General features: G+C 38.1%; 1 protein-coding gene across 2 annotated transcripts in view; it reads left to right on the top strand.

Annotated features, from left to right (window-relative positions):
• FAM208A (family with sequence similarity 208 member A) overlaps positions 1-19,293 on the top strand; it is a 32,995-nt gene extending 13,702 nt beyond the window's left edge. The window contains exons 8-23 of one of the 2 annotated variants that reach the window (XM_014943207.1): positions 371-402; positions 1,082-1,187; positions 1,580-1,683; positions 1,796-1,899; positions 2,138-2,210; positions 2,343-2,417; positions 3,993-4,709; positions 6,388-6,830; positions 9,272-9,416; positions 14,021-14,961; positions 15,654-15,776; positions 16,330-16,489; positions 17,204-17,312; positions 17,485-17,663; positions 17,748-17,906; positions 18,539-19,293. In XM_014943207.1, the coding sequence (XP_014798693.1) occupies positions 371-402; positions 1,082-1,187; positions 1,580-1,683; positions 1,796-1,899; positions 2,138-2,210; positions 2,343-2,417; positions 3,993-4,709; positions 6,388-6,830; positions 9,272-9,416; positions 14,021-14,961; positions 15,654-15,776; positions 16,330-16,489; positions 17,204-17,312; positions 17,485-17,663; positions 17,748-17,906; positions 18,539-19,092 (4,024 nt within the window). In that variant the 3' untranslated portion in view covers positions 19,093-19,293. Of the gene's footprint in view, positions 1-370; positions 403-1,081; positions 1,188-1,579; positions 1,684-1,795; positions 1,900-2,137; positions 2,211-2,342; positions 2,418-3,992; positions 4,710-6,387; positions 6,831-9,271; positions 9,417-14,020; positions 14,962-15,653; positions 15,777-16,329; positions 16,490-17,203; positions 17,313-17,484; positions 17,664-17,747; positions 17,907-18,258 lie in introns of both variants that reach the window. The other variant, XM_014943208.1, reaches the window with a different exon arrangement.
• The last annotated feature ends 400 nt before the right edge of the window (positions 19,294-19,693 follow it).

The following is a 19,693-nucleotide window of genomic DNA, read 5'->3' as shown; positions in this document are numbered from 1 at the left end:
ACAGACATAGAAGTGTTCACAGCACTGTCTGTCTTAGCATTCTAAAACAGTGTTCTGTATCCTTTGTCACTGAGCTCTTCACTGGTGGTGTCTCAATGCTCTTGGAGAGGTTATCTATATGGGAAGCTGATTACCTGTGCTGGTAGAAAGGCATCCAGATGTGGGGACTGTACTATGTAGTGCTAAAAATAGTTATCAAGATATCTAAAATAGCACAAGGTAGTGCAGCAGTGGTAGCTTAAGGTTAGAGAGCAAATGATCAGTGTTGTTATTTTGTTAGACTGATAAAATATTCTTAATGTAAAATTTAGTAGCCAGAAGTTTCTGTCTCAACATAGTAGTAATTCTGTCTTTTTTTTCTTTTTGTTAGATCAAACAGCTTCAACACAGATAGGAGTACAGGTAAGAGTTAATTGACATGTATTGCTTTTATGATATAGATGTGGAAGATTTTGGACTTTATTCCCCATGTAGTTTTATTTGTCTGTAACCAGAATGATTGCTTAGTTATGCAGACTGGATACCTGAGTGTTACCCTGTACCGTCCTGGCTGGAGGCATCTCCTCCTGGCACTGCATGATTGAACAGACACCTTAGTGTGTGTCTTCTTTTACCAGAACAAACCAGAACTGAACAAAATCAAGAGTTTTTTCCCCTCCTTTTCTACTTACTGCGTAGTAAGAACTTCTGTTCCCAAATCTGCTGTTTGATGGCATTTCAAATCCTCTGTCCTCCTTTCCTTTTGAACCTCATTCAAGCAAAATATTAGTATGCATGGAAGAGGTTAACAGTTGTGGTAAGGAAAAAGGATATCTTTCCACAGATGTTGGCATGAACAACATGCTTATATAGACAAGTACAGGTAACGTACCAACCTCCTTTACTCTGCTCAGGGCAGGTCAGAACAAGATCAGATTGTAAACACCCATTTTAGCTTAATATTTAACATACTGGTCTGGTATTAGTATGAATTTTTCCCTAATGTGCTTTTGGGGATTCCACAGCCTCTTCACTGCCATCTTCTTTAAGTCTCACCTAGCAAGTTGTTTCACTTAGTCTTTCTTTGTCCATCTTAATTTAGATAGATCAAACTTTACATTATGGAGGGGACAGCTTTGGAATAGAGGCAAACTTTTGTGCCATGTGTCCTTGAAATCAGCAGTACGTCCTTTCCTTCCATGCAAGCTGTGAGTATTACCATTTAAAGAATAAGTTCAAAATACTGCTGTGTTAAAACTCGTGCTACTAGAGACTGGTGAATTTGGGCTATATTCAGAAGAAAATCTAAAATACGCATTGACTAGAGGCTTTAAATGTGTCAAACTAGATTCCTGAGTCATGCGCATCCAGAGCCTCTTTAATTCATGCATATAACTGTCAGCATCTCTGTTTGTTTGTCACTTTGAAGTGACATACACTCCTTAGCAGGAATAAACACCACTGGCTCAGGAGATAGTCCAAGGAACTGATTTTTAAGACCATTTATTTGATAGTTCTTATTTGGTCAATGAGGGTAGGACTATGAGGGGAAAAAAGAGGTCTTTATTTTTTTTTTTCTCCCTCCACCCTTCGTCTTCAGTCCTGAGAAGCTTGAGGTTGAAAAAGTTGTCAGCATTGATCAGTTGAAGAAAAAAGTTTCACCAGCATTGTTCTATAAAGAAACTTACCTAGGAGCAAAAGAAGGTAAATAGTTCTAGCTTAATTTTTCTTTTTAATTCAGAATTTTAAAAAGTTCTGAATTACAATTTTGTTTCTGTTTTTCTTACCTTCTCTTTCTACCCTTGTATCGTGTCAGTGTTGAAGAATGGCATGTACTGTAGCCTTTATGAAGTTGTGGAGAAGTCCCGTTCTGGTAGTCACTTGGAGGGTTTACTTCAGAAACTAGAGAAAGAGAAACTTGTGAGTGCAACGGATTTGACTCTTCCTGTTTTTAAAAATAATTTTACTTACTAGTAATTGAGGCGTTTTACAAGATCCATGATCTCTCTGGAATTCCTTAGCTGGCATATTCTTATGTATTGTATCAGGCCACTTCTCTACCCATGGTGGAATGTAGCCTGCAGAGAGTAAGAGTATTCCTAGTGAGCAAATGTCTTTGATTGTTTGAAATGGGATACTTTTTTTTGCTTGTAAACAGGTTCTTGTGAAACCACTTCTGGACAGAGGATTTCTTTTTCTGCTTTCTCCTTGGCAAATGATATCTCCTTATGGTATGCGTACTCTGGGCTTTTTGGTTTGAGTTGGTTTTGGATTTTTGGCGGGGGGCGGGATTGGGCTTTTGAAGACTTTTGAAGCATAATGATCTTCTCCTGCTCTGCTGATTTTATTTTCTTTGGTTCTAGACCATCAAACTGGACGATCCCGCATGCTACATGCGTTGTTTCTGTTTCCAGAGCCTAGAGGTGTAGTGAACTCAGGTAAGTTTGTTTATATTCTGTTGAAGACTTTGTAGTGTTATAATGTCAGTGTAAACTAAGAATAACAATTCGCCTTGGCTATGGTCATGGTGATGGTGTTCAAAAAGTGTTTCTCTCTTCACAAAAGTAATTATCACACTACGTATTTTATATTCATTTGTTCATATTGTAGAAAGTAAAACTTTATTTAAATTTCTTGATTGTACGTTTTAGTAGAACTGAGCATCTGTGTTCCAAGAGATCTGTACCCTAGTAATAACATTGCACTTCAGAGGTTTGAGGGCTTTCTTTAGTCATCAAAAAATCTGGAAGTCTTTAGTTTACCTGTAATTAATTTTTTGCATTGGGATATGCACCAAAAACTGGGTAAATGAGCAAAGAAAAGATTGATACAACCAGTTAATAAAAGATGACTGAACAAGACGTGACTTTAGTAGAATTTTAGTGCTTTGGAATGAGACTTTAAAGTTAAGCTTTTACAGTTAAAATTTGCAATAAAGTAGCACTAGCAGCAGAATGCAGTCCTTTTTGGCCAGATGTGAGTTAGAAGTGGGATTGTCAAAACATAGCTCTTTCCAGGCATTTCACTTTTACAAAGGGGTTCTGGTCCTAAATCTTGACAGCTTCCTGCAGAGATCTTTTCTCTATATTTCTTATTTTTATAAACCTCTTAGGTTGTTCTTATTTAAGTAACAGTTGTGAAAATTCAGTCAATTATAGACTGGGTAAGAGGAGGTATCATATAAGATGACATTTCAAGTGTGTGCATGCCAGTTCCTTGAAAATACTTGTGAGCTCCAATTTCTGTCAAACACAAGGTTAATCACTGGTTTGAGTCTTCAGAAGTGCTTAAATAGTTGAATGGAGAAAAGTTTCAGTCTGTGATTGGAAGGAGGGTAGAGTGGGAATAGGTAAATAAAATAAAATAAAAGAAGGATACAACTTAGAGCTTCCTTGAGCTGCTGTTTCAAGGATGTCGTAAAAGGGATCTAACGGCTTCCCAGGACGGGGAACTCCTGCTCTTGGCACATGCTCCTGTTGCACCTCTGTGATTTAGTGAGTTGTGTTGCCTTGCAAAGGAATCAAAAAAGCTGCATAGGTTTATGCTGGGTTACTAAACTGAATTATTTTATAAGAGCCCGGGGATCTTAGAAGCAGCTCAATGAATGGGTGGAGATTGCATAGGAAGGAGTAATGCTTCCCCTGCTACTTGCAGGGAGCTCTCAGGCTGCTGCTTAGTGAAATCTTAGTGAGCCTTTGAAGTGGCCTTCTTCTAGAAGGGTCCATAAAGTGGTTTAAATTGGAAATTATATGTGTATCTAGGATACAGGTTACCACAAAATTGTGAAGATGAGCAGTTCATCATGACTATGAGCAGGTTGACTTTCAAATAGGCTTTAGAGCTAGTTACTTCACAAAAAAATTCCTTTTCTGTCTTTTGAGTTATTTCTCCACAGTCATGCCAAACTGTGTTTCACCAAATATGTATAATACAGAATATTGCTAACTAGTCATCATTTATTTATAGCTTTATGATTTGATTTTAATTGTGAATTCCCTTTTCTCCTATGGCAGCACAAAAAAGTGTTCCATTTGGAACACAGAAAAATTCAACTACCATGGTGTTGCACGAAAATCAGGAAATCATTCCAGAATTCACAAAGTTTATTCAGTCTCTACATTTTGCTTTAATCCAGTCTCGTAAAGACACTACTGCAGATTTCAATGCTGTTGTGGAAAGGTATATAAATGAGTATTTGAAAAGATGCTGTAGTGGCTCTGGAAAATATAGAGAATTTGTGTTATATCGGTATGAATCACGGTTGGATGACAAAAAATTTCTTTATCCTGCTCCAAAAAATAAATCTCATATTGACAGCTCCTTGCAAAACTATATTTTTGGTTGTGAGGCATATCAACTACCTGTTTCTAGAGCTAAGGAATTGATGGAGGGAAATCGGAAACTTCAACAGTTCAGTCCCATCTCAGACTATGAAGCCACAGAAGAAGACTCTGATTTTGCCAATGCAAAAAGTGGGAAAAGAATCCATACAAACTATGAAGCCACTGCTGCCAAGCCAAAACTGCCTCATTCTGGAGATTATGATCCCGATAGACTCAAAGAACTTATTAACTTAATCCAGTGTAGGAAAAAAAATGTAGGTGGAGACTCTGATTCTGAAGACCCTAGAAATAAAAGTGGTCTGAAAAGGAAGCTGGAAAAACAGTCTGAAAATTTGCGGAAATACTTAAAAATGAGTGAATCTTCAGAGAATAGTTGTCAGTATGAAGGTAAGAAAAGTCTTTGTTTACTTCTCTTTAAATGTTGTCATTCAAAGCATGCTTAACATTTAATCTTTATAGATTGAGTATTTTTGCATACTGTGGATATTTTAATGCATGGTAGGTCATTCAAGCATTGGCCTGAGATCTGTCGGTGGAGATGGAGTTTACTTTTATGTAGGTTTTCTCTTTCTAGAAGACAAGTTAATGGGACTTGTCATGGAAGCTGGTTTTGTTCAGCCCCTTTGGAAGGAAGGCAGACTTTCCAGAGTTCCCTCAGCTGTGGAACTGTCCAAAGACTTTCTAATATAGAGTACTTGATACTGCAATGTCTTTAGCAGAGTTTGACTTCAGGCATTGCTGTAATTCTTTATGGCTCAAATACTCTATGTAATACCTAATAAATTTACATTGAAGGGGAGAATTAAACTTCTAAGCATGAGCACAGTTTTGAAACAGCCACTAATGTGTGTAGTGGGACAAAGGAAACATCCTAATAGTAAAATTATTCTGTACATAAAATTATCCACATCCAAACCTCAGATAATTATCACAGATAGTATCTGATATTTAGTTATGATCTGCCAAAAAACCCCCTTTGATTTCTGTTTCCATGACCCTTTTCTCAAGATAATGAATGGGGAAAATTGGGGAGGGGGGCGGCACAAAGAAGGGGGGAATTAATGTCAAGCACTAGTCATTCTCATGTGTAGATGAATCACTTTGGAAGATGAAGTGGAATTTTTTCCCTTTTGAGAGGGACAAAAGATACTGGTATGTGTGGATGTGGAGACAGAGGGTAGGCTACGTGCTAGATCTTGGGATTCCTGCTTGGAAGTTTATGAGTCTTCAGGGTCTTTTTACATCGATTGTTAATGTAAAATATGTGAACTCATTTCTACCTGGCTGTGATCAGAAGAGTATCTGTTTAAAACTGAATTTCACCTTAACTCCTTCCAGGGTATCAAACCAGCAACATCTATCTATGTTTTTGTATTACCCTAAAAGTAATTTGTTTGTCTTGCAAAAAATCTTACCTATAATATTTTGAGTTTAAGTATCTAAACGTGATTATATTCCTATATATGATAAATGAGTTAGGAGTTCTTAATATACTTAGTCTCTTTCCAAGAAGAATAAATACCCATGCTATATACTCATCCAAGAGGATAATAACCCTGTTCTAAAGTTACTTTTATTGTAAATAGGCATGGTAATGTTTTAGTATTTATGCTTAGTCTAAAATAATTTGTGAGGTTAGGGATTAAGATACTCATCAGCTTCTGGAGCAACAGTGTTAAGGCTGGAAACAAGTAAATATTTTGCTCAAACTAATTTTTTTTTCTATCAACAAGTGCTGGAGAATTTTACAAGGTTTCCATACAATACATAGATCATCGTATGTGACTTCTATTAAAACATAAAATTGTAATATTGAGTAACCTAAAACCCCGTGATTATTTATCTGTGGGGGGAGCTATAAGCTTTAGAAACCGCCCTTTTATCTATGTGTTTAAAATGTCTTTGTTAAGAAAATCAATGTATATGTAGGGTATGAATTGATGCGAAAGAGGGAGACTGTGGGTGTGTGGTAGGTGTTGGGGGGCGGGGAGGGAGCGGTGTCAGGTTTTGCTTTTATTTTAACACTTAGTAATGGATACTTTTCCCTTCCTTCCCCTGCTCTAAGGGGGCAGAACCTCGGATTCGCCACACTCTGTTTTCTCAGTTAATTCTGGTCTTGGTGGACATCATACTGACTTGAGGCAGCAAGATGTATCTGACCCTGCTGTTAATGACACACATGGCCTCGTTAAACTGGTTTTAGAAAGACTAACTGGTGCAGGACACTTGGATTCGTCGTTGGTGCAGTCTGTAAGTCAAGCTTTAGGATTAAGCACTGATGAAATCGAAGAGGATATGAGACAAAACTATGAATATGAATCCATTCCAGCGCAGGACAAAGATGATCATGAGCTTCCTAATACTGCTCAGGCTGAAAATATTAACTTTAAGGACCCCCAGAGCCCAGTGGGACTGGAAACTGACGTGGCATGCTTACCCTACCCAGTTGATGTTGATCTCCGGCTTTCAGCCAATGAAGTAAGCCATGAGCACACGCTACGTTTAAAAGTAAGTGAAACTGCCACATAGGTAGATGCTGATACTGAATGTACTATTTTCATAAATGCTATAAGACTGAATGAAAAAGATATTATGTTTTTTTACATAGGAAATGCAGATGAGCACTGACTTTCCAGTGAAGAAACTTTTCTGTTTGGTAGGAGTGGATATGGAAATTGTCTTAAATCTTAAGATGTGTGTTCAAGGTTCTTTATGTCTACTCTCTCTGTAATAAAACTATAATTAAAATAACCTGACAGATGGAAAGCAACCATGGTCAGTCTTCCTCCCTAGTTTTACAGCAAGTGTCATATGCAGCTGCTCCAGCAATAGACAGCAAGACTTCTGTCCCTCTGTTGCTGAGTGCTGTGTATGACCGTGTTTTTTCATGGCTGCTGCGACCAAAGCCTTGCCGTTGTCTTCTGTCTCTTGTAGAAAAAAGATACTCAATTCTGTCTCTCACCTTGCTTATGGTGGTGAGGTTTTTTAGCAATCTGTGAAGTTATTGCATGGAACAGGTATGGTGTTACTGTAGCAGCTTGCATACCGCCTTCCAGCTTCCTCCTCCTTTGGGAGTGGCTCTTGGTCTGGCGAGAGTGATGAGGTTTGTTGAGCCTGAAACACAGTAAGGAGAGATTTGAGAGTTCCTCATCATAGTTACTGCCTGGCTGTGACTCTTGCAGAAAATAGCTTATAAGGCAGTAGTTGCAGTTCCATGTGGACACTCTCAGCAATGGTTGCAGGGGAGGCCATTAATGATTGTGTACTGCTTAGTCTTTAATCTTATAGTCCTGATACGACAACTTGTCATAATTATGAAATTCCATTTTGCACACAGAAATGAGCCTTTTTTTGACCAGGCTCCTCCCAGACCTAAATTGAGACAATCTACTTCAAAGCTTATGCACTCAGAGTTCTTCCCTCTTCTCTCCCCAAGTGCAACCCGAAAATAAATATATCAATTGTAGGCTGTACCATTCTGAGACTTTTTTTGGCCTGTTGCTTTTTAGTCAAAAGCAAGACAGTAAAAGAAGCCAAATTGCAATCTGGATTTGATATTTAGAATTGGTTGGAGGTATCTTAAACAAGAATGTTTATCCACAGGTGACCAATAGTTACTCTAGAGAAACAAAATGAGAGCTGTTTCCTTTTAGTGACAGTTCTCTCTGGTCTTGATTGGCAAGACTAAATTGATTGTCTTTGGAAACAAAATATACTTCATGGGTTCTGGATTGTTACCTTAAAAACAAAAATTCACAACTTACCTCAGTTACCTGTTTCTGTGTGTGTTAGTGACCTTTTCTAGTGACAGTGCCTCAGGGTTAATAAAGTGATTCTTACCGCTTTACAATCATCAAGTACTTTTTTGCTCTAGTTGTAGTTATTGCTCCAGTTTTGGATATTGGTTTTGGTCCAGCCCCTTCAAAGTGTATTCTCTATCCTACTTAATAGTAGTGGGCATTTTATAGAGCAGGAAAATGCCTTCCACTTGTGCACACAAGTGTGGATCCTGCCGTCCTTACCTTTTGCTCTTCTACTGTGGGAAAGACAAAGGGCTTATTTCTTGTCTCTGCTAGAGCAGAGTCTGAGTGAGAAGCATTAAGAAATGTGCGTAGTGGAAGGTCTTAAATGCTCTATGGGTATTAAAGATGGCTGGGGAATTGGCTTTATTTCATTTTTGGCAGGAGCAGAGCTGAAAAATTCTGAGCAGTTGAATGCCTGCCTAGCTCTCTTGAAGTGCCCTCTTGGTGCAGTGGTGTATATGTGTTCCATGCATACTTTTCATGACAGCATATAACTGGCAGAACACCGTTTGAAGAAGGCTCTTGGCCTTAGGGTTCAGCAGGCCCAGGCTGCTTGCTCAATCACCTTACTCTGCAGAGTGGTTGTTCTATGGTGTGTGGTATTGATGCTTATACACAAAACTTGCTTTCTAAGTCATGGAGCAGGAAAGAGTTTGTCCTACCTTTAATCTCCGTGCTGTTTTGCATCTAACTGTCTGGGATGTGGGATGAAATTGGATTGTTCAAGGGTTTGATACTAGTTGCTGGTAGTTCCTTATTAATAATGTCAACATCTCATGGCTTTAGTCAGCTGTCAAGACAACAGCCTGAAAAAAGGCTGAGGAGGAGACAGATTTCCTAATTTTTTTTCCCTCTTTGCCTGCCCCACTCAGCTTCTGTACTCTAAGGCATGTGCTCAGGACTGCCTTATTTACTTAATGATAGAACATCAGCAAAGATATCTGTCTCAGAAATATCAAACAGGTAAATAAAATATATAAGTATCTCATATAAACATTTCCAAGTTTGACTTGACTTGATTGGTGGTGAAATTGCCAATATGTGGGTGAAGTCAGGTGCGTTCTTACTGTCAGCTGTTGAGAATGTAAAAGCTTAATAGCTACCAAAAGATAAAGTTTTGAGCTGAGAATTTTTATTGTCTTTTAGGAAGCAAGCACTGGAAGTGTAAGTAGTTTTGAAGACTACAGTCCTTGTCCTAGCACACCTATAGAACATGTTTATCGCAGGCAACATTCCAACTCAAATAATATAGGAGAAGTTGGAATGCACTGGAAACTTATTCCAATTACAGGTAAGATGGGTTTAACTCTTCTGTTGCTACAAATAGTGAATGAAAACAAGTTCTAAAGGTTTCTGTCTTTCATAGATCCCATTCTTGGGTCACGTGTTGGCACACAAGCATATTTCAGCCTATGCAGTTGTTTCTGATACTTGATTAAAACAGATACTGGCGGAGAATATTGCTTTGGGTACATACTGACATAATGTAGAAATGTGAATGCTTGACTGTTTATCTGGTGAGGTACGTAACTGCTTTGCATTCAGTCTTTGAACTTGCTTGGTTCTCCTGAAAGGTTGGATGGGCAGTTAATTGCAACTGGGCATCCAGAAAAGCCGTGAGAGATGTGTTCTCCTTAGAGAAAGTGATCTACTTCTTTCTGTATCAAGCTCTTCTACTGGAAGTGCTTCAAAGTCTTTTCCTTACCTAATCATTTAAATCTTAAATAATCTTATAGAAGAAGCTTCTTGTTCTATTTCTTGATGAATCAACAGTGTCAAGTCTTGAGAGAACATAAAAGCATGGATTTGAAGGATGTGGAAACTGGGCTGTAGGAATAGTCATCAGGAGCTCGAAATTCAAGGCTACAAATGAAGCTGTCTTATGACTAAATCCAGATAGAATTTATTAACTGCATTCTCTGAATAAAAATTTCGTGATTTCTGATGGTGTTCCAGGAATGCTGGAATCTGTCTCTTGGATGCTTCTGATACCCATCCAGTTGTGCAGTTTAGCAGCTTTTTGTTTGGCTGAGAAGGGAGAATGTCAGGGAAAACAGGTTTCTCTTCACAGTATTCATAGGCCTTTTAACGAAATTGCAGGGTAGTTCTGGATAAAGTTTTCTGTACTTTAAGGGCCAAACATCAAAAGCCTGCACGGATATTTTCCTAAGTTAGAGAGTATGGAGACTGTAAAGTGATTTTGGATAGTGGCTTACTCCTGGAGGAAATGACCACTGTGCATATAGATGAGGATATGGTTGCTGAGATAACTAGTGAAGTGGATGATGAAGCATCTCAGAGCTCTAATGCATCATAGACGGTGGATGTGGGAGTTTATGCAAGTGTTTGTCAACTGAATGACGTGTTGCACAGTCATCGGTGAGAGCAGAAATCTTACTGGGAAGAAATGTCTCTGAAGTCTTCAGAGAGGGAAGCTGTTCTCTAGAGATAAAAGACATTGTCTTGAGCATCACTGGTTTTCTTTGGGTTCCTACAAATTAGCTATTACTGCAGTAAGTATTCATAGAATCATAGAATGGTTTGGGTTGGAAAGGACCTTATAAAGATCATGGAGTTCCAACCCCCCTGCCCTGGGCAAAGACACCTCCCACCAGACCAGGTTGCTCCAAGCCCCATCCAGCCTGGCCTTGAACAACCCCAGGGATTGGGCATCCACAGCTTCTCTGGGCAACCTGTTCCAGTGTCTCACCACCCTCAGAGTGAGGAATTTCTTCCTGATATTTAATCTAAATCTCCCCTCTTTCAGTTTAATGCCATTACCCCTTGTCTTATTTTGACTGGGCATATCTTCCTCTGTAGCATCTTCTAGAGGGCTTGGAATTTTGGTTCTAATTAAGATGGATTTGGTTCATTAATCACGACGGATTCAGTAATATAATTTAAAGGAAGCTTTGTTCTTTTCTGAAACTGATTGCTTTCTAAATCCAATGGCTTCCCACGTCACTCATCTTTGTAGCAAGTACAGAAAGGAATTCAGAGAACATCGGTCTCTTTTTCACCTCTGCACAACTGCAGGAAGGCAAATGAGCAATCTCTTGGGTTGTTTTTTGTCTTTTCAAGCAAAAATATGTTTTACTTTTGATACAGGGATCATGCTCAGCTAAACTTTAAGGACTCTTCATAGTTTCATAGTCTTCATAGTCGCTCTTCATAGTTTGTGATTTGAGGAGTGGAGGGTTTGTCTTGCTTCTTCCCCAACGACAGCAGAAAGAGTTGGAGGAGACAGTTGTTCATTGGTCTTCAACTTGTCTGAACGACTTCTGTAACGTCAGATTGTTCATTTCTTCATGATCACAGTCTAAACGTCTGGCAACAGTAAGCAAACCCAAGTCTTATTTTTGAAAGCTAACCTGGGCACATGCGGGTGTTAACAAACCCATCCTAACTCAGTTTTGCTTTGAATTAGAGATTCTTCTTTGGCTTTAGACATAAAAGACAAAAATGGTGTTTGTTCTTGCTTATTCTTCTTTCTCTTGTAAGAGAAGATTAATGCATTGACATTCTTAAAAGTGATGGCTTTTGATGATGTTAATCTTGGATATGAAGAAACAGAACGTTCTAAGCTTTCTTTGTCATTTTGTCACGATTTCAAAATCTGCCCAAGAATCCTCTTTTTGGAGTCACTGTATAAGGACCTCTCTTAAGCAGTGAAGAATTTGACTCTTGGCCTGTGAGGATAAACTATTTCAGCAGCTCTTCAGCAGCTGTGCTTTCCTAAATTGTTTTCAGGCAGTTCTCTTTTTGGTTTCTTTGACATAGCCAGTGACAAGACTTCAGCAACAGAGAGTATGTTTGAAATCATAAATCACACTTTAACAGTTGTTGAAGTGTGTGTTTGTTTATTTGGGGTTTGCTCCTTGTTCATGTATTCATTTTTTGGGAAGACTTGTGACCCAAAGGTGTAGATCTATGAAGGATGCCACCTTTAAAGAATTCTGTTTAAATAAGGGTAACTGGAATTTAAATAGTTCTTTTAATTTTTTTAATCCTGTTTTTTATGCTAGAAAATATTTTTGATTTATATTCAGTGGTATATCTTTCTTTTCACATTCTGTTTAACTTTTTTTTTAATAAAACCCTTTAGTAAAAACAAAGGCTTTTGTTTTTAAAGCAAAGTTTCTTTCTTTCTGGAAAACTTTAAATAATCACCTTTGAAGAATAACCTAATGAGTTCTTAATCATACGTATCTTGAAAACTTTTTTCCTGATGTAATTGTTATAGAAACTTTCCATCAAATTGGGATGAGTGGATTGTAGATTAACTTCTTCAATAACCTTGGGATTTGAAATTTTACCTGTACTGGGAATGCAGACAGGGGAGCCACAGAACAAGATATCATTGCTAAAAATTGATATGCAACTGATTAGGTGGATTAAAATGTAAGAAGTTATAAAAACAGCCCCAAATTTAAAGCTGTAGTATAGCTTTTAATCTTCTTACGAATACTTGCTTATAGCATAATGTTTGTTGATTACAATAGTGATGTAGCTTGCAAGTGCAGAGCAGCTCAAGAATGAGATACGTAACAGATTTTAAGTGCCTCATCTCTCAAATGAGTTTAAACTAAACTTACTCGTTAACATTATGATTTGGTACTGAGTTTTTCAAAATAATTAAAAATTAATATACTTGTGTATGCAAAAGGTGTGGATCTACACTGAAGGTATAGGGCAACAGAAAAAAAGGTTCAAATAGATTGGAACTACTTGGAATAACCTGATTTACATCTGTGTTTAGTGATTTTTAAAGAAAACCTGAAATTTGGGCTGACTCAAAGAATGTGCTTTGAAGGATGAAGAAAGAATATCTAGTTTCGTTAATAAGGAAAATAAAATGGAACCACATTTCTGGTTTCTCTGTGTAACTCTTGTGGCATGAAATAACTACAAGGTGATACTGTCACCATGAAAAAGGGATCCTGTTAGTGGCAGATCTTTTCCTTTTGGACTTGGATGGGCATGATTAAATTAGGGACTGAATATAACTTCTTTTAACTGGCTAGAAAAGTGACTGCATTCCAAAAGAACACTAACTTTTAGTAACTGTCTGTACTATTTGGGTTATTGCTTCTGTTCCAGAAATCTGGTTTTCTGCTTACAACTGTATTAGCTTTAACACTTAAACCCCCCAAAAAACTCATAGAAAAACAACAAAAAAGCCTCCTTTGAAGTATTTATGGAACACATATATACTGAAATACCTGTGTGTGTATATATATCATTAATTGCCACGGAGTGTTGAATTTGGTTTAAAAACAAACAAAACCATAGTTTTGAATGTGGATGGTGAAGAAACTGTGCGCCATGGAAATGAGCTGAGGTTTGGATTGTGAGAGGCTTTCAGCACTCCTTGCAGCATTACTGGTTCTGGGTATCAAAAATTACCATAAAACCTATGTCCTAACTTTTTAAGCAAAAGAATTTCGGCTTTTAATTGTGAGGCCAGAGATGCAGTTTGCAGTCTAACTCTACAAGGTAACATGCAGCTCTTGAAAGTCTGAGGATTATAACCTAGTAGCAAATGAAAATATTTGAGTAATTTGTCACCCTGTTTGATTTTGAATTTGATTTTTTTTTTTTTTAAATAAGGCAGTTCTGTTATGCTTAAATCAGATAATATTTATGGGAAAATTACTTGTGTTCTGCTTTTCTGAGCAAACTGACTTTATTGTTCTACCCTCTTAGGAGCTATTACGTTTTCTGGGCTTCTGTACCTCAGAGACAGTAACACTTGAGTCTTTGGATTAAAACTGATTGGAGGGGGGAGACACAATAGCAATGCTGTTTTAAACTGTGCTTTGGAGGTTTTAGTATATCAGTGGTGCATGACTTTCAAACATGAGATGATGATGATGATGAACTCTTCCTATATAGGTCTGAAATCAACAGAAGAACCACCGGTGTGTTTACCGCCAACAGATGCCTTTCCTAATGACCCCCGAGTAATAAGCAGACAGAGAAGTTCTGATTATCAGTTTCCATACTCCCCATTTTCAGACACACAAAAGGGGACAGCAGAAGATGGACTTTATCCGAGGCAAGTGGAGGAAGTTGATGATCAGTGTGTGCTAGCAGATCACCCTCTGACAGCTAAGCATTCCATTAGTGCAATAATAGAGACTACACTCTTAGAAGAATATAATCTCTTTGCACGAAAGGTTCAGGAAATTTTGCAGCAGAAGAATGTCACGTATGTGAGTGGTATGTCCACTCCTGTCTTCTCTGCCCGAGAGAGGATAATGAGACTTTCTGAATACATGTGTTTACAGGCATCAGAGACTTCTGTCCAAGAATATATAGAGACACTAAGTGAAAAGTTGAATAGTGTTATTTTGTCCTCGTGCATTCGGCAGACTCCACCAGCGTATTCCAGTCCTGAATCAGCAGAAGTGGTTGGAAACACTGCACTGAATCCTCCACCCGAGACATTACCCACGTGCAGGGACTCGGACACAGCATTGTTATCGGAGCCATTGTGTAATAACGTCATGGAAGATCTGGATTCTAATGAGCAGCATTTGTCAAGCTTACCCTTAGTGAAGGAGGAAACAGATCGTGTGAATGCTAAAAGAGAGGACGTGTTGATGTCTGATCAGACCTCTTCCAGTGGTGATCCCATGGAGCCACCAGAAAAGACACAGAAATCCCCAGACAACTTAAACATTTCAACGCAACCAGCCTTTTCTGATTTTATAAGCCAGTTAAAACCTGAAGTATTTAACAGTTTGGTCAAAATTATTAAAGATGTACAGAAAAACACTGTGAAATTCTATATTCATGAAGAGGAAGAAAGTGTTCTCTGCAAAGAAATCAAGGTAAATATGTTCCAGTTCAACCTCTCTTTAGTGTTAAAATAGAATAGAGTGCCTTTCAAATCAGAATGTATAAAACTGGACTTGCAAACATAAGGTAGTCTGAAATCTGTTTCAAAAAAGGTGGAATTGTGAAAGTAGGCTGCCCTGTCCCATTTGTCGTTTGAGGTTCTGAGGGAGTCTTGCTTATATTTAGCTTTTACGTAAGTCTCTTTCTCATAGTTGGAAACAGAACAGGCTGTAGTTTGATTCTTTCTGAAGATACTGCTGGGGGGTGGCCTCACAGAAAAAAGATAACAAAGGCAATAATGTGATAGCTTGCCATTTTAGAGAGAGGATATGAAAAGTCAGTGTGTGGGGTTTGGGGTTTTTTTCCCCTTCCCCTCCAGTCAGTGGTACAGGTAACTTTTGGAGATTACTGTTCTTCTGTATTTAAATGTGTAAGATGAAAGTGAAATAATAAAAAATTCTAGCTTTACTTGAAAACTCCTGCAGTTTTGCTAGATGGTCCATGGCTGTTTATGCGCAGTTCTGTAAGAATGACTGACATTTCTGTGTTGTACATCCTTCCAAATCATGTATCAGACAAGGAAACCTGTCTCTGAGATTCATTTGAACAGGAAACTTAACGTGGCCATCATGTGGGGATTCACCATTCACTTTTTCTTCACTGTCTTCTCTTTTTGTGGTGTTAGGAATATCTTACAAAGTTAGGTAATACAGAGTGCCATCCAGAACAGTTCCTTAAAAGAAGAGCTGCTTTAGATAAACTGTTGATAATTATCCAAAATGAAGACATCGCCAACCTCATCCATAAGGTATTTCACATAAGTAAATGTGTACTATAGGAAGCTACTGTTAAAACGTAGTGGGATGAGCTCATTTTGAGCAAGGTCACTTTCTCATAACAATATAGTGCTTAAACCATGTCATGTGTTTAGCTGCTGCTTGAAGAAACAAAAATGGTTGTGGTAGATGCCTGGTCTTGTTACATCATATACTTGTATCTATATGTGCTAACACATATTTATTCTTAGTAGCTGTAAAGCTGTACAGAAGCTTGAGCAGTTCCCCTTCTAGTTCTGTGATGCTCCAACAGCAGGTGAAGGCAGCTGGCAGATGTCCTCCTGCAGGTGTTCCCACCAGCCAGGGTCTATAAACCTCTGCTGGGCAGAAAGTCAAAATAATCGATGTGCTCGACCTCCACAGTCTCATTCCTGTCATGTTTTTGAGAGAGCTCCTCCCCAGGCATGAGAAAAAATAATAAATTTTTGTGTTTTGAAGTTTGACATTTGGTATTAGTAAGTAGGAAAGTTCTGTTTTTCGTATGACCTTTGGTGTCCATCTCTGATCTCTAACATTTTTAAACAGATACCTGGCTTGGTGACTTTGAAGAGGCTTTCTTGTGTCAGCTTTGCGGGTGTCGACAGTTTGGATGATGTGAAAAATCACACTTACAATGAATTGTTTGTGTCTGGTGGTTTTGTTGTGTCAGATGAATCTGTCCTTAATCCAGAGTCCCTCACAATAGGTAAGTGGGATGTTTCCTGAAGCTTTAAAACAGACAAAAAAAAAGCCTGATGTTTTAGTGTATGAGAGATGCTCCCATCTCTGTTGTTCCCATCGCAGTGAGGAATCAAGTCTTGTCATTTTCAAGTCTTCTGTCTATTTTTGTGGAGGGTGTTTGGGGTTGGTTTTTTGTGAATATATATATATTTTTTGAGAACTTCAGCTAATTCAGTCTCTTTCTTACCTCAGTGGGCTTTTTGGAGAACACGTTTCTGGGGAACAAGATCTTGGAGACCTTGGCATCTCTTTTTAAGTTGGTGTTAGACTGTGTAGTTATGTACATGGAACCTTTTATTCCTTACTACTCATTACACAAATATGCTAGGAAAAAAAAAATTGAAAAACTAGATTCTGTCACTTTTTTTAATTTGAAATTCAATAATTAATGAAATTACCAGTTTTAAAAATGTATTTTAGCAAGGCAGATCACATATGACTGGATTCAGCTTTTCATAAGCAGATCCCACTGCTCGGCAGCTGACCCACAGAAAAGCAGCTCCGAGTTGGAAGGGTGTTGGCTGATCTGCTGGGAGGGTTCCCTGAAGTACTGGGGCTGGTGTTCAGAGTTGTGTAACTGCTTTGATCAAAACTGAAAGAAGCTTTATGTATAAACTGAAGCATTATTTTGGGTTTGCATGCCACAATGTTTAACTTCTATTCAATATCTCCAAAACAGATAAACTAAAACAGTTCTTAAAGTTTCTGGAGGATCTCAATACCCCAGATGGGAAATGGCAGTGGAAAGTCCACTGCAAAATACAAAAAAAACTTAAAGAGCTGGGGAGGTAAGTAGTGTTCTTCAAATACCAGTTGTTAAAACACTTCAGCTTTAATTATGCTCTCGACAACCCTATTAAGTATAACTTGCTGGTGTGTTTGTCTTTTGACTTACTTGATTGGAGGCCAATCCAAATATTAAAATTATCTTCCTAATAGTGTGCTTTTTGCCTGTTACAGAATGAACACTAACGCCCTGAGCCTGCTGACCCTTCTGAACACCTACCAAAAGCAGCACTTGGTTGAGATTCTCTCTTACCATCATTGTGATTCCCAAACTCGAAATGCTCCAGAATTAGAGTGTCTTATCAGGCTTCAGGCTCAAAACATACAGCAGAGACATGTTGTCTTCTTAACAGGTAAATCCCAAATTTATGATTATTTCTCCCCCTTTTGATAATAGGTGCTAAATATTAATACAAAATTTCTTTTTATGTATTTAGAAAAGAATCTCAAAACACTTTCAAATTATGTTGATAATGGAATAGTAGTTGCTACTGTTGATGACTTTATGCAAAATTTTAAAAGTCTCGTTGGGTATCACAACTCCGTTACTGAAGAAAACAGCCTTCCTCCCTCTGATGCTCACAAAAGACAATCAGGTAATATTAATCACACTTAACGCTTTCTTTAGCTAATTAGATGTGTGGGGTGGAGGTCCTTGAGATAGTGTGCCTTTACTCTTGTGAAGGAACATGACAGATGGCAAGGAAAACCCAACTCTCAAGCTACTCTTTTTCTATTTTAAATGATGGGGGAAAAGCAGCTGGGATGGAGCACCAATCATGGAGAACTCTAGGCTAAGGTGGTGGTGAAGACAGTAGCCATAGTCTGCTTTCAGGCAAAGGATAGACTTAATGATAGCTTTTAGAAACCATAACAAAAGGACTGGGATGTCAGTAATTGTACTCCTTTAATTGTCTGATCAAATACTCACCTACTGTGTAACTTTAGATGCTGTTTTGACATTAACCCCTTTGGAGCTGGGAGTTGGGATTTCCCAACACTAAACATGAACACAATGCGCAGAAGCTTTTAGCATCGGAATAACTGGACACTCACACAGAGGGTTAAATGTGGTTGTTGAGTAAGTGAACAAGAGTGGCAGAAGACCAAGACTTAAGTGATATTGGACTTGCAGACCTGAAGCGTAACACTCTGTGAGTAGTGTATGGCTTTTCTAACCAAAGCTTGTATTTCAATAGAATAGGACTTTCTCTCTTTTTTAATGTAGTTCTTGTAGAAACCGATGAAAAGGATGAGGAGGACATGTCTCTGGATTCAGGGGATGAAACATCACAAATAGAAATCTGCAACGATGCCTCCAAGTATGATATTCATTTGGAAGCTTTGCAGGCAGAGGCCAAGGGCTCACATGGAGCAGACACAAAAGAAAGCTGCTTATCTGTTACAGAGTTATCTCCCAAAGCACACATTGGCTCGATAGAAAAGACTTCTAACATTGACTTGGAAGAGATACAGCCCATTTCTACAGCGTGCTCGGCTGAAGGAGAAAAACACAAATCGGTTGAACAAGCTCCTTTCAATAACTTCCAAGTTTATAGCAGACAATTAAACATGTCCCATCAGTTCAGTCACTTTAATGTACTCACTCATCAGACTTTTCTGGGAACAACGTACCAAATTTCTTCTGCAAATCAAACCCAAGAAAGGGGCAATTATTTTCTCTCTGCTTACAGTCAGAGCACGGATACAGACAAGTCGTCATCGCCTGGTGGCTGGGATAGAAATTGTGATTCTTCCAGGCCATATTCAAAACAGAAATAAACTCCTGAGTCTCTTTTTCTAAGTTGCTGTGGACTTTTCTGTTTCTAAAATGGTGGGTTAACAATTTCTATTTTATTCTGGAACAAAATGTTTCTTGTCCTTTATCTCAAATGTTTTCTTGTCTTATTTAAATCCTGATGACTTGTACCTGTTGGAAGCATCTGAAAATTGAAATAAATATATATTTTTTTTAACAGTTAATGTACTTGAATTATCTTGTTTGTTGGCACTTTTAAGTTTCTACATTTGTATTTGACCTGTACCTGGGCTTCAGTTTGAGGTCTCTTTTAATGTAAAGCTGAATGTTTGCCTAAAATATGTGAAACAGTGAGGGTTTTTTTTAACTGTAAGAGTATCTAAATCACTTTTTTTCTTTACATAAATATCAAAACTTATGTATTTATTTGACATTTGACACAAATTTTGTACAAATGTTTTTACATAGCTCTAAGGCAGTGTAGTTATTTTAATGACTATATACTGGATTTTGGCTAAATACCTCAAGTAGAGTAACCAATGGTGCAGTTCCATTACAAAAATAAAATAAACTGTTAGTGCACAAGGGACTTGCTGACACATGGCATTGTCTGTGGTTTTTATA

Source organism: Calidris pugnax, unplaced genomic scaffold, assembly GCF_001431845.1.
Source record: "Calidris pugnax isolate Ruff unplaced genomic scaffold, ASM143184v1 scaffold128, whole genome shotgun sequence".
NCBI classification, from domain to species: Eukaryota; Metazoa; Chordata; class Aves; order Charadriiformes; family Scolopacidae; genus Calidris; species Calidris pugnax.
The sequence above is the reverse complement of the archived record's forward strand: the minus strand, read 5'-3'. Positions and strand labels throughout refer to the sequence as shown.